Source organism: Fundulus heteroclitus, chromosome 5, assembly GCF_011125445.2.
Source record: "Fundulus heteroclitus isolate FHET01 chromosome 5, MU-UCD_Fhet_4.1, whole genome shotgun sequence".
NCBI lineage: Eukaryota > Metazoa > Chordata > Actinopteri > Cyprinodontiformes > Fundulidae > Fundulus > Fundulus heteroclitus.
The window spans coordinates 42,929,868-42,957,596 of record NC_046365.1 but is presented as its reverse complement, the minus strand read 5'-3'; the positions used below and the strand labels follow the sequence as shown (position 1 = coordinate 42,957,596).

Below are 27,729 nucleotides of genomic sequence, written 5' to 3'. Positions count from 1 at the left end.
ACAGGCAGCTGCAGGTTCTACAGACTGCTGCAGGTTCTATAGACTGCTGCAGGTTCTACAGACAGCTGCAGGTTCTACAGACTGCTGCAGGTTCTACAGACTGCTGCAGGTTCTACCGGCTGCTGCAGGTTCTACAGACTGCTGCAGGTTCTACAGACAGCTGCAGGTTCTACCGGCTGCTGCAGGTTCTACAGACTGCTGCAGGTTCTACAGACTGCTGCAGGTTCTACCGGCTGCTGCAGGTTCTACAGACTGCTGCAGGTTCTACCGGCTGCTGGAGGTTCTACAGGCAGCTGGAGGTTCTATAGGCTGCTGCAGGTTCTACAGACAGCTGCAGGTTCTACAGACTGCTGCAGGTTCTACAGACTGCTGCAGGTTCTACAGACTGCTGCAGGTTCTACCGGCTGCTGGAGGTTCTACAGGCAGCTGGAGGTTCTATAGGCTGCTGCAGGTTCTACAGGCTGCTGCAGGTTCTACCGGCTGCTGCAGGTTCTACAGACAGCTGCAGGTTCTACAGGCAGCTGCAGGTTCTACAGACTGCTGCAGGTTCTACAGACTGCTGCAGGTTCTACAGACAGCTGCAGGTTCTACAGGCAGCTGCAGGTTCTACAGACTGCTGCAGGTTCTACAGACTGCTGCAGGTTCTACCGGCTGCTGCAGGTTCTACCGGCTGCTGCAGGTTCTACAGACTGCTGCAGGTTCTACAGACTGCTGCAGGTTCTATAGGCTGCTGCAGGTTCTACAGACTGCTGCAGGTTCTACCGGCTGCTGCAGGTTCTATAGGCTGCTGCAGGTTCTACAGGCTGCTGCAGGTTCTACAGACTGCTGCAGGTTCTACAGGCTGCTGCAGGTTCTACCGGCTGCTGCAGGTTCTACAGACTGCTGCAGGTTCTACAGACTGCTGCAGGTTCTACAGACAGCTGCAGGTTCTACCGGCTGCTGCAGGTTCTACAGGCTGCTGCAGGTTCTACAGACTGCTGCAGGTTCTACAGGCTGCTGCAGGTTCTACCGGCTGCTGCAGGTTCTACAGGCTGCTGCAGGTTCTACAGGCAGCTGCAGGTTCTACAGACTGCTGCAGGTTCTACAGACAGCTGCAGGTTCTACAGACAGCTGCAGGTTCTACCGGCTGCTGCAGGTTCTACCGGCAGCTGGAGGTTCTACAGACAGCTGCAGGTTCTACAGGCTGCTGGAGGTTCTACAGACAGCTGCAGGTTCTACAGGCAGCTGGAGGTTCTACAGACTGCAGCAGGTTCTACCGGCAGCTGGAGGTTCTACAGACAGCTGCAGGTTCTACAGGCAGCTGGAGGTTCTACAGGCAGCTGCAGGTTCTACAGACTGCTGCAGGTTCTACAGACAGCTGCAGGTTCTACAGACAGCTGCAGGTTCTACAGGCTGCTGCAGGTTCTACAGGCTGCTGCAGGTTCTACAGACTGCTGCAGGTTCTACAGACAGCTGCAGGTTCTACAGGCTGCTGCAGGTTCTACAGGCTGCTGCAGGTTCTACCGGCAGCTGGAGGTTCTACAGACAGCTGCAGGTTCTACAGGCTGCTGGAGGTTCTACAGACAGCTGCAGGTTCTACAGGCAGCTGGAGGTTCTACAGACTGCAGCAGGTTCTACCGGCAGCTGCAGGTTCTACAGACTGCTGCAGGTTCTACAGACAGCTGCAGGTTCTACAGACAGCTGCAGGTTCTACAGGCTGCTGCAGGTTCTACAGGCTGCTGCAGGTTCTACAGACTGCTGCAGGTTCTACAGACAGCTGCAGGTTCTACAGGCTGCTGCAGGTTCTACAGGCTGCTGCAGGTTCTACCGGCAGCTGGAGGTTCTACAGACAGCTGCAGGTTCTACAGGCTGCTGGAGGTTCTACAGACAGCTGCAGGTTCTACAGGCAGCTGGAGGTTCTACAGACTGCAGCAGGTTCTACCGGCAGCTGGAGGTTCTACAGACAGCTGCAGGTTCTACAGGCAGCTGGAGGTTCTACAGGCTGCTGGAGGTTCTACAGACTGCTGCAGGTTCTACAGGCAGCTGCAGGTTCTACAGACTGCAGCAGGTTCTACAGGCAGCTGCAGGTTCTACAGGCTGCAGCAGGTTCTACAGGCAGCTGCAGGTTCTACAGACTGCAGCAGGTTCTACCGGCTGATGGATCATGAGGGGGACTCCGCTTCTCTCTGAGTTCTACATCCTGCTTCAGTTTTTTTTAAATGAATAACGAGACGGTGGAAAATGTTCTAAATTAGGTTCTGGAAGGCAGAACTCTGGCCGATAAAGTGGGTCTACTTGGTTTCTGCTGACAGGCATAACGGTTCCGCTGGGTTCTCTGGTAATACTGTTCTGTGTGCGGTTCCCCTGTGCAGGTCAGAACGGGTTGATCCGGACTCCGGTTCCGAGCGGAGAGAACGGGTTCACCTTGGCCCACATCAGAGCGTCGTTGAGAGAAATGGCCGACTTGTTGTCCTCCAGGAGGAACACCGGGCCCTGGAAGAACCCACCAGAACGTCACGCTGACCCAGAGAACACAGCGGAGCAACGGAACCGCAGACACTCACCTGGATTCTGTGTCCGGTGAAGCAGGACAGGTGAAGGTCCGAGTGGCTCGGTAGGTTGGAACCCGTCACGTAATCGGCTCCAATCAGAACCGGGCCGGCTGAGAGGGGAAGGGAACACGGGTCATCATCCGGAGCAAACGGAACCGACCAGAGAGCTGTGTGGACCCGTTTAGAGCCGGGCCAGAACCCATTTATCCAGAACACACCAACCGGACCTGCTGAGGACGGGTTACCTGGTTCTGCTGGCAGGATCCTCCGCTCCAGGCAGCTGAACTCCTCTCTCTGACTCTCTGACGCCGGACTGAGGAACACAGACACAGGACGGGTCAAAGAAGGTTCTGACCGGCAGAACACGGAGAACCGGACCGGTTCCCTCCCCGGCTTAAAGACCGCCAGATGTTCCAGAACACCAGAAGAAGTCCAGTCTGCAGGAGACACCTGATCTCTGAGGAGACCAGAACCAAACTGGAGGAGAACCTGAGACTGAGGTGGAGGTTCTCCGTCCAGCAGGAGAACCAACCTGAACCTGCAGCCTGAGGCATTATGGGATGGTGTCAGATTCAGGGGTTAGAACGGCCTAGTCAAAGTCCAGACCTGAACTGAGAGTCTGTGGTGAGGAACCTGATGTTCTCCATCCAGCCTGACTGGACCTTCAGATGTTTCACAGAGAAGAAACTGACTAGATGTAGAGAGGTCAGGTTCAGGAGGCCGAATAATAAAATAAAACACAATTTTCACTTCTTCTTACTTAAAACACAAGAAAATCATGAATTATTCTCCTCCATCATCACTGGAGATGACGTTCTAAGGTTCTCCTGAGTTCTGGAGGACGGCACCGACGGTACCGCAGTCCCTAGGAGGAGCTTGAAGCTCATCTAATGACACATTTGTGGACCTGAGATTCCTGCTGACTGAGAAAGTTCCACTTCTAACGTGTTTCATTTAGAGAAGCTGCTGAAGGTGACCTACCTGCTGCTGGGCTGCGTGTTCGCTCTCCAGGCTTCCAGCTCCACCGACAGCTGCTCGATCTTCAGAGGAACGCACACCTCCCTCCTCTTCAGCAGCTGGCTGAGGGACACAAAGAAGAGCCGGCAATTAAAAAGCTGACCGAGCAGCTGCTTCCTGACCATCACCTGCATCCCTCAGGTAGACGGCGTCAGATTTCACCGCTGACTGAAAGACACAGCAGGAGGTTTCTAAGGTGACTAACAGGTTGGGGTTACACGTCGTTTCCTGCTCAGTCAGACGGTTCATCAGTTTAACTCAGAACCATCTTGGCAGAACCAATCGACTAGAGAGATAAAGTCACTAAATCAATCTTTCTTCCAGAAAAACTCTGACAGGCGTCTATATTTAATTTAAAAAGCAAATTAACTGTCACAATTTTAATTTGAACCTTCACAATAAGAGCTTCAGATGTGCTCTAAACTTCTGACGTCTTTTTAAAGTTCGTTAAGCTAGTTTACAGGATTTCTATGCTCCTACGGTCTCAGGGTTTCTGCTAAAATTCAGCAACAAGCTGACCGAGCAGCTGACTGTCCTTTTTATGGAGGTATCTTTATGTTTAGAGACTTCAGCACCATAAATGAATATTTTTTATGAGACATACATGTTTCCATCAGCACGTCTACATCATGTTGTCAGAGGTGAAGTTTTCACCAGCCTCCAACAGATCTAACAGGAATGGTCTGAGGAGGAATATTTTCCTTCGCTGTTTATCTTTATAAAAGCAAAAGAAGCTATTGTGACCAGATTTACTGGATAACAGCCGTTAGCAGCCAGTTAGGAGCACAGCGCCGCTTTTTCCTGCTGGACCTGAACTCAACACTGGAAGCAGGCAGAAGCTGCATCAGGATTGGTCGATGGGGCCCATACTGTTAACTTCACGCTGCTCTTTAAGGCTCCTACACAAAATATCTGGCACTAAATAAACTCAAATAATTATTTTTTAATGCATGGTAAAAATGCCGAACCCTTCCAAACGTCTCACAGGCGAAGGTTTGATTTTCCTGCAGCGTCATTTATTCCATTTATAGTAAATAAATCTAAATCTGACCCATCGCCGTTACAGTTCATTTTTCCCTGATCCTTTAAAACTGGAGGAATATGAAAATATTCATAAACACGTCACTACTGTCATTATTCACAGTAAACTTACTGGCAACACCTTAAAATACAGAAAATCTGTAAAACAAGTTTTACCATGTTTCAGACTTCTGTAGAGATTGTCTCAGTAAGACGAGGTCTCACTCTGAAGAAAGACCGTTTTACTCTAAAACATCTAATTTAATACAAAACACATTCTGCTTCATCAAAGTTTAATATTAACAATAATAATAAATTGCTATCCATGATAAATTTGCACACAGTAGTCATCACTGTTTAATTTACTAAATCTGCTAAATTTTTCTAATTCTAATTCAGCCACTAGTGTTGCAGCTCTGGTTTTAGTAAAGCTTAATTTTTAATGAAATAATCATTTTTATTCTGCATTCCATCATAAATGTGACATAAATGCCACAGCAACAGTAGGAACAAGTCGGCAGAATACAAACTGAGAAAAATGTGAAAACCCTTTATGAGAAAACAGAGGTTTTGGTTTTATTGTAAAATGATTTTGTTGAAGTTATGAAGAAACCGGTCAGTGCTTTAAACTTTGTGTTTAAACTGGCTGGGTGATTCTAAATAAACTTTGATGCCTGTTTTCTGACTAATCTTCTCTGCAGAGTGCCACATTCTTCTTTAATTCTGTGCTGATCTCCACATCACTGGGAAGCTGAGCTTTTATTCTTTCAGGCCGTGTAAATAAATCAAACCGCCTGTTGCTGCCTTCGCTGCAGCCGCTTATCTCCTGGTTTAGTTCATGAGCGGCTGCAGTGGTTTACCGGCGCCCGCAGCGCTGAGCGTCTACCTGGTGTACTCGTAGAGAGCAGGAACGATGCTGCGGTAGTTTCTCCTGATGGCGAGCAGCGCGCCCACGTAGCCACACAGGATCAGCAGCTCGCTGCGGGCTCTGCACACAGACACAACATCACAGCTAAACACTCCTCACTGCAAAACAAAACTAAAATGAGTCACATTTTCTTAAAATTACTGTATCTGTCCTTTATTTGAGCATGCAAATAAAATGATCTGCCAATGGAATGAGATTTTTGCACTTAAAACTTAAACTCATTTCAATCATCTTATTTCAAGTGCAGGAAATCTAATTATGTTATTTTAGGGATCAGAATACTCGCTCCATTGGCAGATAAAATGATTTAGCTGCTCAAATCAAGGACAGATACAGTAAGTTCATGAAAATGTGACTTATTTTTAGTTCTGTTTTGCAGAGCTGCACCTCAGGTCGCGTATTTTCTCACATTTAAAGTCTCTCTAATCTACATCCGGCTTCCATTTCTTATTTCTTCCATTTCTTTAACTCAGATTTCCTACGATATTCAAACGCACCACGAGAACAGCTGTAAAGGGTTGCATTTATCTGCAGACCCACCAATAACTGGGCGCTTTAGGGCCAAGGAGGACCGCAGCAGGGGCCAGGGCCCCTCTGGCCCCCCTCCTGGAACCTGCTATGCTTTTATGACAGAAACTCAGGACCTCAGGTGAGTAAATGCGTTCTCTGATAGAAGGGATTAAATATTCTCACTGGGTCAGCCTGGTGAGGACGAGGCGGTCGGTGCGGATGTAGCTCATCAGATCCAGGATTGGCTGGACGCCGTCCACCGTCCAATCAGATCCGGACAGCTGCTCTGCTCAGCAGGAACAGTGAAGATGGGATTTCAGAGAGGAGTTTAATCGAAGACGTCGGCCAGAGCGTCTCTGTGTCGCCGGTACCTTTAACGAAGTCGATGCCCCTCTGCAGCGCCTCCTCAGGTTCAGGGCTGAGAAGGAGGAACTTCACGGCAGAGAAGAGGTCTCCTTCCCCCGCAGCCTCCTCTGCCAGAGCCTTACACTCATCCAGGGGAGGAAGGCCGCACTTCACCAAGAGAAAACATCACCGTCAGATGAATTATTATGACTTATTATCAGTTCATTCTGAGGAGAAATGTCTGAATGCAGCAGCAAACAGGCTCAGATCAGACGTCTCAGCCTGTTTGCTGCTGCCATGAGCCGGATAACGGAGAATCTCCACAGGCGTGATTAAATGCCGTTACTGTGAGATTAGTGATAAAAATCAGACTTCCTGATGCATCTGTGCTCCTAAAAGCGTCCGTTCCAACACGGTGACGTTTTTAGGAGCTTTAGCTGCTAACCTGACTCTAGCCAGATGTATTTCACTCCGCCTAGCTCCACTCACATACACATAGCTCTCAACTCTCACGCATTGACCGTGTGACACACGCATTTCACTAATTTCACACGCTCACACGCAACACATGACATTTCACACGCAAACATGGCATTTCTCACGCATAAAAATCACAAAGCCCATCTGGGTTGCGGACGACAAAACTCCGCCTTCTGCTGAGCTGTTTCAGCTTCTTTCACAGCTTGTGGCCATCAGTAATTCCTGCTGCAGTTCATGTTAACAGAGCAGCAGGAAGAGTGATCAGAGTTATGAATAATTTTAGTCTTAACAGTGGTGAAAGTGAGCCGGTAAGGTCCTGTACCGCGTATGCAGGAGGGGGGGGGGGGGAGCTGCTGCCAGATGACCGGTTCATTCAGAACCAGTCATGGCTGCACGCTGATCATAAATCAGTTCTGCTAACCAGATGCAGTTTAAAACACCACTTGGTCTGTTTATAAGTTTCGTTTTTATTAATTCTGCATTTTTTAACTACATGCACCGTATTTCTGTGCCTCCGCGCTTGCTCCTCTCCCCCCTCCTTTCCCTCGGAGCAGGTGCTTTTATCACCGTTCACCATTCAAAACGTGAATCACTACGTTTAATGTCCTCACATCGGTAGCAACGTGTGCCAGTTAAAGTCAATAGGAGAGTTAGTAGCTGTATTTCATGCTATTTTTTCTAACAACATAGAATCAGTGGCGCTTCGGTGGGCGTGCTGCCTCGCGCTTTAATTCAGGTGCGCACTTTTAAGGGTCATTTTAAAGAACTTGTAACATCAGGGGCTTCATCGTACCCCCGTTCCCTTTATAGGAGCCCTTTACAGTATTTAGTTATGCATTTTCCCCGCTGTTTATCCGTCGCACGCAGCGCACCAACAGGGGTAAAATCCGCCCACCTCACCGCCTAGAGCGCACTGACGACAGCAATAGAGATTCTGATCAGCGCGGCGACTGACTGAGAAACCTGTCGCTGTGAAAGGTGATGAGAATGTTATAAACTGTAACAGTCTAGAAGTGCATTGAGCTGAAAGGGAGACATCAGCAGCTGGATCGTGCGTAAAGACGCAGCGGGAACCTCTGTGTGCTTCAGTGTTGCTGCTGAGGGGAAATTGTTGACCATAAAGACTTGATGGAACTCAGCCTGATTCACCAATCAGGTTATAGATTTACAATGATAAACAACCCATAGATGAATATGTAACAGTGTAATAATTTGGTCAATAATTTAAAACTACTTAATTTTATTCAGTATTATTTGAGCAATTGTGTATTTTTTATGTCTTAATCCATTAACTGAACAATAAAGTATTAATATGTCTCTTTCTCTTTTTAACACAAGTAATACATGTCTACTTCATTGTCTGGTGGGATAAAAATTAGATGGAGTTGACTCCACCAGCTCTTCCAGGGTCCGGTTAGCCCCGCCCCCAAACAAGCCACGCCCCCAATTAGCATAATCTCACTCTGAACTTTTGATAAAAGTTGAGAGGTCTGCACATACATCTGGGACCTCGCCCATTGAAAGTGATTTCTCCAACCAATTTTATTGTCCAGCCAATCAGGACCTGGGCTGGCATTTCATAGATGTGACGTAGTGGAGACCCGACCATGATGTGAGACTGTTTTGATAGCAATGGCGGCTCGTTGAGGAAGCAAGCGTTAACATTGATGCTGCTATTTCTTCCATGTTGTCCAATCTACCTGATATTGTTTCATTAAAAGAACATCAGAGAACGGCTCTGAAGGCTTTTGTTGGTGGAAACCATGTTTTCACCCTTCTCCCGACCGGATTTGGCAAGCGGTTAGCGGCTAACGGGCGGTTAGCGGCTAACGAGCGGTTAGCCGCTAACCGTTAGCGCGAACCATGTTAGGAGGCCTTTAGTCCCCAACGCGGTCGGCCCGGGATCGACTCCGACCCGCGGCGCTTTGCCGCCTGTCTCCCCCCTCTTCCTGTCAGCTCACTGTCAATAAAACGCCACTAGAGCCGCAAACACATAAAAAAAAAAAAAAAAGTTTTGTTTTTTCCTGCATCGCTCTCACAGCGTCACGGGTTAGCTTTGGTGTGAGTGGTTGAAATAGCACGTCGATAAAGATGACAGACAAGTGGCTTATCCAATCATATGCAAGGATTTCAGATAAGGCCCAGCCTTCAGTAAAGGCAATTCCTATGGATCAGTCCCAGATGGATGAGTGGAGCTAGGCGGAGCGACATGCATCTGGCGGAGTCAGGTTAGTTAGCTGCAGCGAAGCAGACAGAAGCACTTTCTGCTGCCGCCTCATCGTTACCCAGACAGAAAGCTTTACGCTCCTAAGCCGATGCTCCAGCCCAGGTGTTTCTGCTGCAGCCCAGGTGTTTCTGCTGCAGCCCAGGTGTTTCTGCTCCAGCCCAGGTGTTTCTGCTCCAGCCCAGGTGTTTCTGCCACTCACCCTGTGGTGCAGCTGGTTGATTTCTGCGGTGCTTCCCGGGTAAAACGCGCACAGCTTGGCCAGCAACACGTGGTTGTCAGGGATCATCTGCAGCAGGTCTGCAGAAAGCGCCCTGCGGGACAAAACAACAGAGATTCCTCCTTTCTGAGCGGCAGAGCACGAAACAGAACCTCTACCTGATCCAGGTGAGCAGCTACCATGTTGGGGAGGTCATGTACTTCCTGGCCAGCAGCTCCAGGCAGTACGCCGTGCTCTGATTGGCCGCGTCGCCCAGCACCAGCCCCACGCACGCAGCCAGCTCCAGCTCGTTCCCCCGGATCAGGCCGGCCATGGCCAGCTGCAGGACAGAAGCCGGGATTCAGAACCGCTCCGGGTCCAGGGAGGCCCGCAGGAGGAGGAGGCCTACCTGGATGTTGTCGACGGCCAGGTGGCAGCAGGCGGCCAGGACCGAGCTGCCGTCCTGAAAGTACCACTCTGCCAGCTCCTTACAGACGTCATGCAGGAGGCTGAAGGAGGAAACAAAGCTGCTGTCTGTCAGAAACGCCCTGAAGTAGCTGCAAACACTAATCCAGGCCTCATTTCTTCTACTTCCCTCCCAGGAGCCAGATCTACTAAAGCCAACCCGCCTTTCTGAGGGTAAATATCTGGTTTTTAGACTTTTAGCTGCTGTTATGAAGGGAAAACCTCTCAGCTCAGCGTCTCTTGGGTCCCTAAAGCTCTGGAGAACCTGGAGAACCTGCCTGATGAAAGTTAGGCCATTTAGTTGGATTCAGTAATCTAGTTTAACCTCCAGACCGTTGCTCAGTTGCTCTGCATCGGTTCCATTTTTATAACGTTTTATTTGTTAGAACCATCAGCTGTTTGCTTTATAAAATCTGTAAATTCAGTCCAACGTAGTTTTACAGTTTTAACTTTTTGTTCTCTGTCATTATTCTCTTCATAGAAGGTACACCTGGTCTGGCATTCTGTTAGCCGTGACATCATCAGGGGAGGCAGATCATCCTCTATTACCATCTACCATAGAAAGTACTCCTGGATCAATGTGAGCTTCTGAGCTTTCTGTGTCTCTGCTCTGTCTTCTCTAAGCCCCAGTGGGTGGAGGCAGATGAGCGTTCACACTGAGCCTGGTTCTGGTTCTGCTGGAGGTTCTCCTCCCTGTTAAAGGGGAGTTTTCCTCTCCACTGTCGCCTCATGCATGCTCAGTATGAGGGATTGCTGCAAAGCCATCAACAATGCAGACGACTGTCCACTGTGGCTCTACGCTCTTTCAGGAGGAGTGAATGCTGCTTGGAGAGACTTGATGCAACCTGCTGGGTTTCCTTAGAGAGGAAACTTTCTCACCAACCTGGAGGATCTGATGGAGTCTGACTTTGGAAAGAACCTTGAGATGATGTTAATTGGTGCTATAGAAATAAAACTGGACTGAAGTCAGATAAGTTGAGTCAGTCGCTAAACAAAACTAACAAAACTGGTCCCAGTGAGAAGAGACAGAAGCTTCAGACCTGGATGCGGACGGCAACCAGAACCGTTTAGCAGAACCTGAGGAGGGAAAACTAAAAGAGGTGTTAGTCTGAGCTGGATGTGAGAATGATCTTCTAATTACTTCTAATTATTTTCTTCTAATTAAAACTAATTTACTAGCAATAATCCTAAATGCAGTTATTCCAGTCGGCTTCTCCCAGCTCCCAGTTTTTATTTTAACTTTAACTTTATTTCTCTTCTCGGCATCCAGCAGAGAGGTTCTGGCACATCCTGTTTTATTTTATTAAAAAGGTAAAAATAAATAAAAGTATGATTGAAAGGAAGCATAAACTTATAATGCTTGCCCCAGTATAGCAGAGAACATCGTCTTCATCACTATCATTTCAGATTTCTTTGTGCTTCACCTCACGGTCTCAAACTAGCAACCTTAGCGTAAAAACACCTTTCAGAAAATCTACAGCTGTTTTCTCTGAAGATCTCAGATTGTTTTACATTAGATTTATAAAATTATTCATTAAATTAAATTTTCCCTTTTAATGAATCTGGTTTGAATCTCTTTTATTTCTGCAGTTAAACAGAAACTTTGCTGTTTAACCGCCCGCCAGCTTTGGCTTAAAGTCATGGACCGGGATCCGATCCGATCCGACCCGATCCGACCCGATCCGACCCGATCCGACCCGATCCGATCCGGGCCGACCCGATCCGATCCGATCCGATCCGATCCGATCCGGGCCATCTTACCTCTGGTACTGCTGCCTGCTGTCCAGGTCGTTGGTCGTGTGGTTGACGGAGGAACTCTGCGGAGAACGGATGTTGCCTTCGCACGCTCCCTGCAAACAGCAGCCCATCAGAACCGAGCGGCCCGTTACCGTGGACGCACCTGTCCTCCAGGTGTGTGGCTCACCTGTGCGATCAGCACGGCTTCCAGCAGCTGCCCCCTGCTGGTGAAGAAGGAGACCAGCTTGCCGATGTCTCCGGTGGCCACGCAGAACGGGATGGCGTCGTCGTTGTCCTCGGCCATCAGCTGGTCGGCCCGTCTGCGAGACAGGACCGTCAGAACCAGAACCAGAACCAGAACCAGACCCAAGCCCAGAACCAGAACCAGAGGGTTTGGAACACTTTAACTAAAGACGTTCACTGCTCAGCGTGTTCTGTGTGCCGTTCTGGACCGGATGACATGTCCTGGCTGTTCTGGTTCCGGTTTGGCCCGGTTTGGCCCGGCTTACCTCTGCATGAGCTTCTTCCAGTACTTCATGGAGACTCCAGGCGCCACGGATAAGGCCTTCTCCCACTGAAACAGACGGACTGTCAGAGACCGAGCAGAACCGCCGAGCCGGTCCGATGGAGGGTCGGCTCACCTGGCCCAGTTCTACCATCAGCTCACAGTACCGCTGGATCTGACCCAGTCTCAGGTGGATCTCCGCCGCTTCCTTTAGACGCTCCTCTTTGCTGGGAGCGCCGATCCCTCCTCCGAACTTGGACATCTTGACGATGGTGAGCTCCTGGGCCTCCGACTGGAACCAGCAGACAGAACACCGCATGACTTGGGTTCTGGTCCTGGTCTACGGACCGGACCGGACCAGACCGGACCGGACCGGACCGGACCGGACCCCTGAGAGGAAACCTCAGCTGATACTCCTGTTGGCTCCTTTATGCCGTTTGGTGTTTTAAAGGTTTTATCGGCGGAGGCTGAATCTGCTGACAGCAAATCATCACTTAGAGAAAATCTATCAAATTAATATAATTATTAGAATATTAATAATCTGACCAACATATAAATAAAATAAAATATCTTTAATCAGACCTGCCTGGTAAAATCCTCTGGTTGTTGATTTATCACGTTTTTGTTCATTTTGCTCATTTTTCTCAGACGCTTCTTGTTTAGAATCATATTTTTAAGTTTATATTGTTGTAACTTCATCCTTTTTACTTTTGTATGCAGCTCCATATAAACTGCATGATTATACAGTCTGTGTTTTGGTTCAATTAATTATTTCTTTATCCAATAATTTATTTAACTTTCAAACTGACGACTATTAATCAATACTGCTAATTTTTTTTTACAGTTTTTTTATTTTTTTTTGTCTGAAGGTCGTTTAAAACATATTGTGTTTTTCTGGCTTTTATTTTCTCAGCCTCAGACTCAAACCATTTAACAGATTTTTCTAACGTTTCAGTTTCTGTAGGAGAAAATATTCTATGAATATTGTTTCGTCTTTCAGTGATTTGGGCCGTTTACTAAAGTTTTATGTCTCCATGTTGTTGCAGCTGTTCCTGTTTAAATAAATCATTTAATGACATTTTTAAATATTTTTTATTAAATTTTTTATAAATAAATCATTTAAAACAAGCTGCTGGTTTTTGCTCCTCTCCTAAATCAGAGGCAACCAGACTTTCTCTCAGAGGTTCTGAAGGTTTCCACACCTGTCCAGGTGGATCCAGGTGGAAATATTCAGAGAAACTGGTGTCCTGGTGCCTCTGATTTGCCTCTGTGACGTGATTGGCTGTCTGCCTGATTGGGGGCGGGGCTTACAGTGGGTCCTGGGACACCTGAGCGGCTCACCGTCTTGAACTTGACCAGGTGTTTCATGTGCATCACGCCTTTGCTGTAGCTGGCAGGCAGCAGGGAGTCGTCCTGCCCGTTGATGACGAAGACCAGGTCCCACAGGTTGCTGCTGCCCCCTGGAGGCTGGAGGAGACACTACACACGCTGACACACCCAACATGGCCGCCCGCAGGCTCACAACGTCACGTCAGCTCTAAAGCTTCACCTTAACTTTATGTCAAATAAACACACTTTTTTTTAAATCTATATAAATGCAAATATGAATAAACGGAATAAACTAAAGTTTCAGATGCAGCTCACTGGCAGGTTGGGCTGTTTCTAGGACACGCTTATGGGCCCCACATGTGGTCCTGGGGGGGGCTGCTTGGTGCCCGTGGGCCCCATGTTGGTGACTCCTGATCTAAAGATCCTGTCCCCCCCCCTGTCCCCCCCCACTGATCCACATCAGTCTGGCCTAAAGCCATGTCTCTGACTGCGAGACCTGACACTATATATTAAATTATATCCACTTTAATCATGTGTAGGTGCTCGTTAGCTCGTTAGCTCGTTATCTGCTGCTGCTTCTGACCCAAACGGGTCTCTTCCTGGACGCAGGTGGACATGTTGTCCCACGGAACCTTCCTTCTCCTCGGCTTTCTGACTGTTTCCCCCCCTCTGCTGCAGACGTTCACTCACAGAGAAGCACTCAGAGAACCAGCGCAGCTTCTTGGCCCGGACGTCCCCGCTCAGCTTGTCCAGCTCCTGCTTGATGTCCCGGGACACCTTCCCACAGAGCAGCGGCGGCGAGCCGGGGACCATCGCCGTGTCTGCGGGGACAGACAGAGACAGACGGGGTCAGACGGGGACAGATGGAGACAGACGGGGACAGACGGAGACAGACAGGGACAGACGGGGTCAGACGGAGACAGACGGAGTCAGACGGAGTGTTGGGATTAATGTTTATACTTCATTAACCGATTTATCTTGTTATGATGTAGTAATGTAAGCTTCTGATATAATCATATTACTCACATGATAGCTTAATCATGTTTGTACAAAGAAACAGAAAACACTCTGTTTCTTCCCATCCTGAAACTAGAAGACTCAGCTACAAGATTATGTGCTGACTGGACGTGATTACTCAGCTGTGTATCTTTGTTGGCAACTGAGGCTGTAACTATCTGTTCCCCCACCCTTCAGTACAGCCTCAGTACTGTAACTAGGGAAACACCCCAAACTTAATAAAACCAAGGAGAACACTGTGACCGGCAGAGTGGGTTGGAGATTGTAACTGTACGGTCTCTTCCTACTCTCCTCGAGAATGAAACCAAACTAATTGTCTTTGTGCCTTTCTTTCCCTGTGTTGTCTGATGTTTTAGGTATTTAGACCTGACACAGAGACAGATGGAGACAGATGGAGACAGACAGAGACAGACGGGGACGGACAGGGACAGACGGGTCATAACGGCGGCCGGGAGACGGCCAGCAGGCGACGGGTTGTCCCTCACCCGTGTTTCCCACGATCTTGTCCCAGGGCTGCTCGGTGAGGACGTTGAGCAGCAGAGGAGCGATGAGGGGCGTGAGGGACCAGAGGCGCACGGTGCTGTCTCTGCTGCAGCTGGCCATGGTGAAGGGACGACTCTGGTGGCACGTCAGACCTTCTCACACACACAGAGGCCTTCAGAGAACCGCCGCCTTCAGACGGCCGGTCACAGGTTCTGCTCTCACCGTAGACGTCCGCTCCGTGGTCGTAGACCGTGTCCAGACACGTCCCGTCCCTGGTGTCCCACACTCGGATGGTGTAGTCCCAGGAACCTGCAGGAGCAAAGTTCTGACACTGAGCTCGGTTCCACATTAGAACATCCCAGAATTTACAGCTGAGGCTGTTTCAGCTCCTCCATCCATCCATCCATCCATCCATCCATCCATCATCCATCCGTCCATCCATCCATTCATCATCCATCTATCATCCATCCATCCCTCATCCATCCATCCATTCATCATCCATCCATCCATCCATCCATCCATCATCCATCCATCCATCATCCATCCATCTATCATCCATCCATCCCTCATCCATCCATCCATCCATCCTTCATCCATCCATCCATCCTTCATTCATCCATCCATCCATCCATCCTTCATCCATCCATCATCCATCCATCATCCATCCATCTATCATCCATCCATCCCTCATCCATCCATCCATCCTTCATCCATCCATCCATCCATCCATCCATCCATCCCTCATCCATCATCCATCCCTCATCCATCCATCCCTCATCCATCCATCCCTCCATCCATCCCTCATCCATCCATCCATCCTTCCATCCATCCAGCCATCCATCCTCCATCCCTCATCCATCCATCTATCCATCCATCCTTCATCCATCATCCATCCATCCATCCTTCCATCCTTCATCCATCATCCATCCATCCATCCATCCATCCATCCATCCATCCATCCCTCATCCATCCATCCATCCTTCATCCATCCATCCATCCATTCATCCATCCATCCATTCATCCATCCATCCATCCATCCATCCCTCATCCATCCATCCATCATCCATCCATCCATCCCTCCATCCATCCCTCATCCATCTATCATCCTTCCCTCATCCATCCATCCATCCATCCCTCATCCATCATCCATCCATCCATCCCTCCATCCATCCCTCATCCTTCCCTCATCCATCCATCCATCCCTCATCCCTCCATCCATCCCTCATCCCTCCATCCATCCCTCATCCATCCATTCATCCATGCTGAAAAACTAGTCCATGCATTTGTTACTTCAAGGCTGGACTATTGTAATTCTTTACTATCAGGAATTCCACAAAAAGCAGTTCAAAGCCTTCAGCTGATCCAAAATGCTGCAGCAAGAGTTCTGATGAAAATCAACCAGAGGGATCATATTTCTCCAATTTTAGCTTCCCTTCATTGGCTTCCTGTTAAATCAAGAATAGAATTTAAAATTCTCCTTCTAACGTATAAAGCCCTTAATAATCAAGCTCCATCATATATCAGAGCTCTGATTACCCCGTATGTTCCTAACAGAGCACTTCGCTCTCAGACTGCAGGTCTGCTGGTGGTTCCTAGAGTCTCTAAAAGTAGAATGGGAGGCAGATCCTTTAGCTATCAGGCTCCTCTCCTGTGGAACCAACTCCCAGTTTTGGTTCGTGAGGCAGACACCCTGTCTACTTTTAAGACTAGGCTTAAAACTTTTCTTTTTGACAAAAATTATAACTAGTGACTCATGTTACTCTCAGCTACCTTTATAGTTTTACTGCTATAGGCTTAGGTTACTGGAGTATATCAGGATCTAATTTTCTCACTACATTGAGTTCTACTGTTCTTCAATTATGCATTATGTGTTGTCATTTCTGCTTTAACTTTCTGCTCTCTCTCTTTTTCTTCATAGTAGGTACACCTGGTCTGGCGTTCTGTTAACTGTGACATCATCCAGAGAAGACGGCTCACCCGCTACTACCATCTAATGTAGAACAGATTACTAGATCAATGTGTGCTTCTGTGCTTTTTTGTTTCTCTTGTTGTGTCTCTGTTCTGTCTTCTGTAACCCCAGTCGGTCGAGGCAGATGACCGTTCATACTGAGCCCGGTTCTGCCGGAGGTTTTTTTTCCCGTTAATGGGTGGTTTTTCTTCCCACTGTCGCTTCATGCTTGCTCAGTATGAGGGATTGCAGCAAAGCCATGTACAATGCAGATGACTCTTCCTGTGGCTCTACGGTTCCCCAGGAGTGAATGCTGCTTGTCGGGACTTTGATGCAATCAACTGGTTTCCTTATATAGGACATTTTTGACCAATCTGTATAATCTGACCCAATCTGTATAATATGATTGAACTTGACTTTGTAAAGTGCCTTGAGATGACATGTTTCATGATTTGGCGCTATATAAATAAAATTGAATTGAAATTGAAAATTGAATCATCCATCCATCCATCCATCCATCCATCCATCCATCCATCCATCCATCCATCCATCCATCCATCCATCCATCCATCCATCCATCCATCCCTCCATCCCTCCCTCCTGAGCTGCTCTGTGGGCTGTGACTACTTCCTGGCCACAGCCATGGAGCAGCCTGTGGTTCTTTACCTGAGATCAGGAGGTAAGGAACCTCGGTGTTCCACATCAGGCCTCTGACGGGAGCCGTGTGGCCGCTCAGCACGTTGATGCAGGCGTCCTGGGTGTAGTCCCAGATCCGGACGGTTCTGCTCCGACACACAAACATCCACAGCTAGGAACAGCCGTTCAGCCGGAGAAGGCACCCCCCCACCCCCGTCGGCACTCACCCGTCGTCCGAGCCGGAGCACAGGATGCCCTCTCTGAGCGGAGACCAGCGGACGTGGAACACCTTGGCCAGGTGTCCGGTGAAGACCTTCAGAGGCTGGTCCGAGCTGGTGGCCAGGTAGTAGACCCGCACGTTCTTGTCCTCGCAGCCGGTCGCTATCATGTCCCTGCAGAGGCACAGCAGGGCAGACTGACCACCACTTCCTCCTCAGGAGGAGAAAACTGTTCAGTCGGACTGGAATATCCTTTCATTCTGCCGGTTCAGGTTAAATAGATCCTTTATATTCTGTTGATGCAGGATTTGTTGCTTTAAAGGACCGACTTCATCGTCTAATGTTTATTTTTGTTGAGTCCGTGGAAATTTGCTTCAACCATGACAGGCTGAAATCAACCTGCTGCTCTCTGATTAACCACAGGGGGCGCCACTGAGCAGAGCTACGGCGCACCTTTAAAATGAACAGAGCTGCTGTTATTCAGTGATTCTGTGATACCGCATCCTGTCAGGGCACAAATCCTGCTCTATTCGGCTGTGTCCGCGCAGGAAGCTAACCACAAAGCTAACATGTTTAACGTCAGATTGCATGGCTACGTAAAACGGTGCAAAGCTACTGTTCTCACCTCAGATAGAAAAAAACATACGGCTGAAGCAAAACATCACAGCCAACCTTAACAAAGTATAAACCACATCAAAAGAACATCTTCTACTAAACTTTAAGCTCACAAACGACACCCATGGTCACCTCGGTGGATCTTCATCACGCTGAGCTGCTGCTTCACTGCGAGGCATTGCAGAGGATCAGGCTCGGTCCGCCATTAATTCATTTTGATTTATTAATTAAGGAAACCGGCATTATGATAGTTCTGCGATACTGTCACTAGATGGCGCCACATCTGATTATATTTGATAATCACGCCTGGAGCTGAGGCTGTTTTTATCTACAAAAAGGACCATCAACACATTAACACGATAGAGGTTTAATATATATGTATTTAATAAGGTATATACACCTTATTTTATCATGATCAAACGGTTTTTGGTCTTTTTTATAAGCATATGATGTGGCTATAACCCATTATGCAAGTAAGCTGGGGATGAACTTGGTGTATGGAGACAGAAACAGTTTGAAAAGTAAAGACTCTGCAGATGACAATCATTTAAGAGGTAGACATTTCAATTAGGGAACCAACAACCTTTTCATGTTTTTAGCTATAAAATATGACGCTGTTTGGCCTTTAAGGACACATCGAGTGCACGTTTGCCGTCTTTAACGACTTCAGCCAAATTTTGTGCATCAAGCACAGAAAACAACCATTTTGCATCTATTTTGTGCTTCACTCAGATATTCTAACAGAATAGTTGTCCTGGGCGGAGGTGTTGAGGTCTTACTTGTTGTTCTGGCTCCAGTCGCAGCCGAAAACAGCTGCAGGATGTTTGTATTTATGTAAGATTTTCCCGTCGATGGTTCGGATGATGCTGCAGTGAGAAGAATATAAAACACGCCACGGTTAAGGATGTGTGGATTAAAGCCAGCCCGGCTGTTGCAGCGGGGGAACCCTCACCAGAAGCCGTCTCCGCTGCACGTGGCGATCCTCTTGGAGTCTTTGTGGCTCCAGGATATGCAGAAGATGCCGTTCTTACCGTGCTGAAAGAAAACACCGTCAGTGTGTCACTCCAGCGCCTGAATGAAGCTCGTTTCCGCAGCTTTGAGCTCCCAACAGACCTCGTTGAAGCGGGTGATGATCTTCCCTTTCCTGACGTCCCAGATGAACGCTCCGTTACGAGACGTGGCGCCTGCGATGCAGTTCAGGTCTCCTTGAGAACAAGCAGAGAAGAACACGGACTGAGACAGAATCAAAGACTTTATTCAGAGCAGCGTCCCGCTAGCAGCTCCTTCTGCCACTCTTCATCTACTGCCACCGCCTGCCCTCTCTTCTTCATCACTCCTAAACCAGCCACGCCCAGATCTACAGCTTCAGTCCCTGAACACCACCAACAGGACCAGAGCCCAACCCCCACCATGTGCAGAGAACAGCCGTTTCCAGCGTCTCGTACACCAGAACCTCCACAGAACCTTCAGGGATGCAGTCATAACTGTTTCCTGGTCCAGAAGCACAGATGGACCAGACAGCCAAACTCCCTGAACCTCTGCTGCTCCTCCAGAGTAAACCTTCAGTGGCTGAGAAGCTTCGTCCACCAATAATTGGATCCATTTCCATTTCAGTCGTATTGTGCCTTCCTTTCCTTTTGGCTCCAGATGCTACCTCAGCCTTTCCAGCCTTCCAGATCAAAACGTTGTCGGTTGTTAACCGCCCCTCACACCTCACCACCGTCTCCCTGTTCTTGTTGATGCCCTGCAGCACCGACCTCACTTACCGCCTCCTAACCGTCACACACGTCCAGTAGCTGCCATCAAATATCTAGTCTGCCCCAGGGCAGCTGTGGCTGCTAGCATAGCTCACCACCGTCAAGGTGTGAACGACTGTAGAGTGAAGAGCTTTGGAGTCGGCGGTCTAGTTAAAGCGCTGGACGAGAACAAACCATTTACCATTTAAGCTAATGCTACGTATTAGCTAAAATCACATGGTAGGAACCATTAGCATATCAGATAGTGGTGGCTAACTGTTTATGCTAATGCTAACGAGCTAACGCTAATAAATGCTAGCTGATGCTAACATTAGCCGACATTAGGGTGTTTGCAGCTGATCCACCTGGAGCCCAGGACAGCGAGTAAACCACGCCTTCGTTGCCGGGCGAGGTATAAACAGCCGTCAGCGTGTTGGTGTCCCAGATCTTTATGGTTCCATCAAAACTAGCCGTCGCCAGCAGGTTGGGGTCATCGGGTTTAAATTTGCAGTCAAAGATGGTTTCTACGTGACCCTGGAAGCAACAAGAACAAGACGTCAGAGAGCGAGAGCGCAGAGAAGCTCCTGTTCTCTGACTCTGTGCCGGTCGTACCAAGTCTCGCAGGAAATCCCACTTCTTGGCGCCCATGTCGTAGAGTCCGACGCCGCCGTCCATGAAGCAGCAGACGGCTTGGCCGGGCGGCAGGGAGAAGGCCCGGTTCTGGGACAGCGTCGGGGGGGAGACCGCCTCGCTGGTGGAACTGGTGTGCTGGCTTTTACTGGGAGAACAGGAGCTCTGAGCTGCAGAGAGCAGAGACAGTTAGTCTGAGCATCGGTTCTGGTCCAACCGCCGGTTCTGCTGCAGACAGCAGAGACCGGGCTTTATGTGCACAGGTGTGCACAGGTGAGCCTGTGGCTGGTTTCAGGGCCGCGTCCAGAGGAGAAAATCTGGAGAAACTACATTAAAGCATCATTTCTGGTAAAAAATAAAAACAACTTAATGATCTGTTGAAACTGAATAATCTGAAACCAGCAATATTTAGTTAACATTTAGTTCACATTTAATTCACATTTAGTTCACTATGCATCTCTGACTGATAGAGGAGCGACTGTGGATCAGTGGGAAGTCGCCTTGGGATGCAAAGGTTGTGGGTTTGATTCCATCTTTGGGTAACAGACCCAGACTTGCGTACCGATCAGTTTATGGCAGCAGGACTGTGGTTCTAGTGTGCAGCGCTGAAATTAACCCAGTCTGTAGCATCTCTGCGTCTTTCTGTGTCTTATGGTTGTTAGTAAAGGTTTCTGCCTCCATGTTGAAATACGTGACGTTTTATCAGGAAGACAAAGGTGTAAATTGCTGTCTGGCTTTCTGCTGCTCAGGACTTTACCTTTCTTGGCGAGCGGGGAGTTGAGGACGTGCAGAGCATGAAATCCTGTCTTCTTCAGCTTGAAGCTGTCCAGCGGCGTGGACCGAGACACGTTCCAAACCCTCAACACGCCGACCTGTGAATCTGACGGACATTCTCCATAAATCACAGGAAAATAAGCGTTTCTGTCTCACATCCTAACGTTCTCAGTCCCATCATTCAGACGTGAAAACATTTCCACACTCAGTCCCACACGCCAGCTGGCGCCGCGCTTTACCTCCGGTGATGAACATGCCCGGGGCCGAGGGGACCCAGGCCAGACACTGGACGGACGCAGCAGCCGAGGGGAAGCAGAAGGACGTGATGCAGGCCAGACCCTCGCTGTCCACCAGCCGGATGCCGTTGTGGAGGTTAGACACTGCGGCAGAAGATGCGGTGGAAACCTGACGTTACCTCAGAGTTTTAACGCCGCCAGCGACGATCCTGCTGCTCCTCTAACCCTAACAGCTGGTCTTTTATTAATAAATATGCATTCATGTTTGGCACATTTCTTAAACACGTCCTCTTCAGTTGCACTTCTTTGATAATGAAATGATTTTAATAACGGTGAAGTTTTGTTATGTTGCATATTTGTCCTGTCTGGTCAAAGCAGCGACTCCATCACAGCTCCTCGCTCATCCAGGAGGAGCTGCTAACTAACTAACTAACTAACTAACTAACTAACTAACTAACTAACTAACTAACTAACTAACTAACTAACTAACTAACCTTCTGGATCCTAACAGTCCAGAAACGCCTGGCCTGTTATGAATAAACTGAACTGCTGCTGGGAGACGTGAATTCCTACAGAACGATTAAAGATCTGACCAATAATCCGGTAATAAAAGAAGCGTTTCAAAGCAACAGAGGTCCGTTTGCAGCAGAACTTTGACCCAAATGTCAACCGGTTCTGTTTCCAGAATGAGGTTTGTGATTTTAGTCTGCATTGAAACGTGGAGACGATAAAACATCAGCATCACCAGCATCGTGAATCTGGAACTGCAGTGCTGGAGGTCCGGTGTCCTGTAACCTCCAGACGCTTCCCCGGCCCAACAGAACCAGAACCAGGGGGGTAAACTGCCTGGTTACAGGCAGCCCCCCCCCCACAGAGCTCTGCAGATGAGCCGATGTTAGTCAATCACAGAACCGGATCAGAACCGGCTGCTGCACACTTTTCATGGTTTATTTGCTTATTCATACGGACTCATGAGTAAAGTAGGAACCAGGAAGACTAAAGATTAAACATGTTTCCCTTAAATAAATTATTATTTACACAATATGTTGTTAAATCCATAATTTCACTGCATGGTCTGAAATAAACCGTTCATTCGCAGCTTTAATCCCGTCTGCTGAGAAAAGCCGAACAGACCCAGTAAGTAGTCGGTGGACAGAGGGTCCCACTCCAGGGCGCTGACTGGGTCCTCTTCGTCCGTCCCCTCCAGCGCCTCTGGACGCAGGACGTGCTTCTGGCTTTTACTCCCTGGGCAGAAGACAAACCGTAAAAACACCATTTCACACAAACTGAGGCTGTAAGCAAACGAGCTGCCGTCTGATTAAATCTGCTGAAATACTTAATTCCCTTAATAAATGCATTAATAAAGTGTCGTTATTGTTAATGAGAGGATCTAAAGCATTATGATATAATAATAATTTATTATTATTATTATTATTATTAGTCAGAACCGCTATAACCGCAGGGAATCAGCCAGTTCGCTGCTCTTCAGCAAACAGGTGAGTGTTAACACAACGCCAGGATGGACAGACATCAGCAATGACCTCAGAGAGGTTAACGGTCAGAGAGAAAGCCTCTTGTCTCCAGCAGCAGCAGCACAGAGAAGGTTTGTAAAGCTGCATCTGAATCAGCGTTCACTGAGGGACCAGGATCTCCTCTGGAGAGTCCATCTGTCCAACAGCTGAGGTTTGGACCAAACTGGGTCCTCAACAGAACGATGAACCCGAACAGAACCACTACAGGATGAGAGGGTGCTGCGATGGCCTAGTCAAATCCTGACGTCCTAATTGATGGGTTGCTGCTGCTGCGGGTTCTTCCTCATGGATCATGGGGTATACTTACCATCTTTATTTATAAAGCGCATAAAACAGCCAACAGCTGAAACAAAGCGCTGTAGTTCGCTACAAGCTAAAACACGTCCATTAAAAGCTAAAATAAAAAGATAATGCATGAAAACACTTATCCATGGCATCAATTAAAATTAAAAAAACTAAGTCCCACTAGTGGTAAAAGCCAAAGAATAATAGTTGGTTTTAAGGCGGGCAGTGAAGGAGCCTCTCTGATGTGCAGGGGCCGTTATTAACTAATATATATTATTCCTTATTCCATAACTGAGTCTAACTTAAAAACCAAATCAGTGACACTTGGTATAAAATACGCTGTCAGGGGTCCCAGATGATCAGCACCAGGGTCACAGGAGCAACTTGGTCCAAACAGCATTAAATCAGTTTTCTTATTGTTAAAATTTAAAAACTTCAGGGCTTCCCTGAGAAGCCGTCTCCCTGCTTCACATAGAGCTGATAGTCGTCAGCATAGAAAGGAACTCCATATCTCCTGAGGATGGAGCCTATAGGCAATAAGAATAAAGAGTAGAGGTCCTAAAACTGAGTCCTGTGGGACCCCAACGTGATTCAGTGATTGAAAAGCTGACAGAGAACGATCAACCAGGCAGGATCTGAACAAACGACGTAGACGTGATATTAAGGTGCTGTGGTCAACAGAACCAAGACCGTATAGCTACCAGAAGGTTCTCCTGGTTGTTTCTGCAGGTTCTGTTCAGCGCGGTCAGCTGTTAGCACCTTTGTCTTTAACACCTGCTGCTGGTGGAGGTGCTCACCTGGCTGGAACACCGACAGGCTCCCGTCTGTGTGCCCGAACACCAGCTTGCCTTTCTTGGTGGGGTGCCAGCGGAACAGACAGATGTCCGACAGGAAGGAGTGGGCCTCTTTGTGCACCGTGACTCCCGGGTCAGAACCTCGGTGGTCCCAGATGTAGAGCGGACCTCGCTGGGAGACGAACGCCACTCCGTCCGCCGAGTTCCAGCACCAGCTGACGGAGACGGGGACCCCTGAGGAGGACAGGCGGGTGAGAGGCGGGTCAGCGCACCGGCGGCAGGAGACGGACTCTCACCTTTGGTGTTGTCCAGCCTCGCCGCGGCCTTCTTCTCTGCTACGTTCCAGATGATGAGCAGGTTGTCAGCCGAGGCCGAGGCGAACAGGTCCGGGTTGTCGGGACACCAGCTGATGGCGGTGATGGTCTTCTTGTGCTCCGACATGATGGACCTCAGCTTGAATTCATTGTACTGCTGGTCCAGCTGCAACAAGATGGCGGACAGAAAACAAACGTCTGGAAATCATGTTGCTCCCAGTGTTGCCCCCACTGATGCCCCCAGTGTTTCCCCTAGTGTTTCCCCTAGTGTTTCCCCCAGTGTTGCCCCCAGTGTTTCCCCTAGTGTTTCCCCCAGTGTTGCCCCCAGTGATGCCCCTAGTGTTGCTCCCAGTGTTGCTCCCACTGATGCCCCCAGTGTTTCCCCCAGTGTTGCCCCCAGTGTTTCCCCCAGTGTTGCCTCCAGTGATGCCCCCAGTGATGCCCTCAGTGTTTCCCCCAGTGCTGCCCCCAGTGATGCCCTCGGTGTTGCCCCCAGTGTTGCCTCCAGTGATGCCCCCAGTGTCGCCCCCAGTGTTGCTCCTAGTGTTGCCTCCAGTGATGCCCCCAGTGTCGCCCCCAGTGTTGCTCCTAGTGTTGCTCCTAGTGTTGCCTCCAGTGATGCCCCCAGTGTTGCTCCTAGTGTTGCTCCTAGTGTTGCCTCCAGTGATGCCCCCAGTGTCGCACCCAGTGTTTCCCCCCGTGTTGCCTCCAATGATGCCCCCAGTGTCGCACCCAGTGTTGCCCTTAGTGTTCCTCCTACTGTTGCCCCAGTGATGCCCTCAGTGTTGCCCCCAGTTTTGCCCCTAATGTTCCTCCTAGTGTTGCCTCCAGAGCAGAGCTTGCCCAACACTGGCTGCTGCTGAGCACATCTACAAACATCTGGACCTGCATCTCCTGCCTCTAACTGCTGCACATCTGGTTTACTCCAGAACTCTGAGTTGCATCTCGTGGAACCAGCAGGTCCACTTCCAGTTATTCAGAACTTCCCCTTTCAGCATCTCATCTGTTTAGGTGTGACGCCCCCCCCTGGGCTGAATCTAGAGAGGCGGCCGTTTGGTCAGTCGTGATCACGGCGCCGGTTCACCTGGTAGATGTAGATGGCCAGAGTAGCGCAGTAGGCGAAGCGGTCCCCGCTAGCTGCACACACGTCCTTGTTCCAGGGCTGGCAGCCCGCCGCCAGGAGGCCCACCTGCTTCACCTTGGCCATCCTCACCTGCAGAAACAGCAACACCTTTAGCCAGATCACCTGCAGGAGCATGTTACCTGCCCTGAACCTGCCCTGAACTACAGGTGGGTTTGCTTCTACAAACACCTGCAGCCGCTGCACAGCCTCTTGGTTCTCATTCATTTCTATTTGTTTCCATGAGTAAACGATGTGACTCTCGTCTCTGCAGAGGGTCGCGACTAAAAGGCCGCTCTGAGCCATTATGGCCGCCAACGAGCGGACGGCGAGGATCTTCAAAGGCCGGCGCCGCCGTTTGCCCCTGACCTTGTCTTGTCAGGTGCAAATGGGAATAATTTACATATTAATGAGGAAATGATGGAGGAGCGTCTCCGGCTGCAGGTGGAGGTCCAGCTCCTCTGCAAACAGAACCGGGTTTCCCACCACAGGAACATTTGATCCAGAACACATTTATAAACTCTGGGCTCTTCATTTCTACGCCGTGGTCGCTGACCTGACCCCTGACCCCTGACCCCTGAGACCTGTCTCAGACTCACACGGCGTCCATTTAGGAGAAGCCCGAAATGTTTTAGTCTGAAAACCCAAACCTCTAAATTACTCCTGGCTGTAGCTCCTCTGGTGGGTTCTGGTTCTGGTTCTGGTCAGTGGAACTTAGTCCTTCCTGAGAGGAGCAGAACTTTACACCAGGCTCCTCCACCAACAGAACCAGCGGTGCACAAAGCCCATCACCAGCAGGATCAGGGTCCAACTTGTTCCGGGACCAGGCTTTGAGGAGAACACGGTTCTGGTGCGGCCCATCTGCTCATTAGAACCTGCGTTTGGAGCAGAAACAGGAGCGTACCGAACCCCAGCTGGACCCTTGGTGATGGTTCTGGTCCAGCAGCAGCAGAACTCCTGGAGAGTTTTATCTGGACCCGAACCGCTGATGGTTTATTCTAACTGCGCACCGCTGACAGGCTCCGGTAGACCCGGTTCCAGCAGAAACGGGCCCGGTTCTGCCCGGTCCGGCTCTCCTCTGGCTGTTTATGCAGACATCATAGCGGTGTCACGGCGGATGCGTCCACTCGTGACCGAGACGGTATTTGTCGCGGCCGGACCCACGGACCGGACCGGTCCACGTTACCCCGACAGAATAGGAAGCGACGACCTGGGTGAAGCTGAGCGGCCGCCCCCACGGACCGAGGTTCCGGTCCGTGGGGGGTGTCAGCAGGACCTGAGCCTGCAACAGGTCTCAGCGACACCAACTAATCCGTGGAAGACGTTCAGCAGACACCTGCGCGACGCTGCGGCGGCAGCGCGGCGAGGGAGGCGCGGTGAGCGGCTGCGCTACCTGCGGGTCTCTGCGCGCTGCTGGGCGGCTGGTGCTCTCCGGCAGCCCGGGGTGGCTCCGCTTCTCCTCCCGCACCGTCAGGTTCGGCAGCCCGGCCCGCGGCGGACAGCTCTCCGGTGCTGAATGGAGTCCTGCCGCGCCTCCTGCTGCTCAGCGCCGTCCGAGCGGGGCGGGGCCGCTGCGGCGGCGCCTCTGATTGGTCCCTGAGGTGGCTGCTGCTGAGCTCTGATTGGCCGCTTGGAGCGTCCGTTAGAGCGCTCTTCCTGTCCGGAGGAGCCTCTGGTCCTTTTATTTTATGACTTATTATAGGGCGATTATTAAAAATATAAAACATAATACGAATATAGTTTAAAAAAAGGTATATATATATACACACACACACACATACACAGATCTATATAAGTATATCCGTGTGTAAATATATACACATTTATATAGGTGTGTGCATACATATATTAACACAATGGAAGTGGTTTCGTTGATGTAATTTAAAAATAGCATTTTTAATCCCAGAAACTAATACCGTGTAAAAACCAGACAAATTCAGTCCAAAATGACTCAAACTTTAATTTATATCAAAAGCTAATTTTCTACAAGCCTTCCTGGTCTGAGATGGACTTTCCTCCCACAGACCTCATTACTCAGCTTTGCTCTGAAGTCGCACCATCAACCTACTGGTCCAGCGTAGTTCTGGGACCGGTTCTGGCT

At 49.3% G+C, this 27,729-nt stretch overlaps 1 protein-coding gene across 2 annotated transcripts; it reads right to left on the bottom strand.

The window, feature by feature from the left end:
* Positions 1 to 1,723: 1,723 nt before the first annotated feature.
* On the bottom strand, positions 1,724 to 27,200 carry wdr17 (WD repeat domain 17). 2 transcript variants are annotated; one of them, XM_012853095.3, is made up of 32 exons: positions 27,022 to 27,200; positions 25,593 to 25,721; positions 24,491 to 24,674; positions 24,198 to 24,428; positions 22,718 to 22,828; positions 21,587 to 21,727; positions 21,331 to 21,453; positions 20,556 to 20,743; positions 20,309 to 20,477; positions 19,321 to 19,412; positions 19,160 to 19,242; positions 18,987 to 19,073; positions 17,602 to 17,766; positions 17,405 to 17,520; positions 15,013 to 15,099; positions 14,793 to 14,942; positions 13,981 to 14,111; positions 13,303 to 13,428; positions 12,098 to 12,253; positions 11,966 to 12,030; positions 11,644 to 11,776; positions 11,481 to 11,569; positions 9,664 to 9,763; positions 9,455 to 9,594; positions 9,258 to 9,369; positions 6,378 to 6,519; positions 6,190 to 6,292; positions 5,455 to 5,556; positions 3,513 to 3,611; positions 2,777 to 2,844; positions 2,544 to 2,641; positions 1,724 to 2,472 (listed from the first exon to the last, which is right to left on the bottom strand). In XM_012853095.3, the coding sequence occupies exons 2-32, from the start codon at positions 25,713 to 25,715 to the stop codon at positions 2,353 to 2,355; spliced, it is 3,834 nt and encodes a 1,277-aa protein (XP_012708549.1). In that variant the 5' UTR covers positions 25,716 to 25,721; positions 27,022 to 27,200; the 3' UTR covers positions 1,724 to 2,352. The 2 variants fall into 2 exon arrangements, with proteins under 2 accessions (XP_012708549.1, XP_035993540.1); XM_036137647.1 differs by having other exon boundaries at positions 19,321 to 19,409.
* Positions 27,201 to 27,729: the final 529 nt, after the last annotated feature.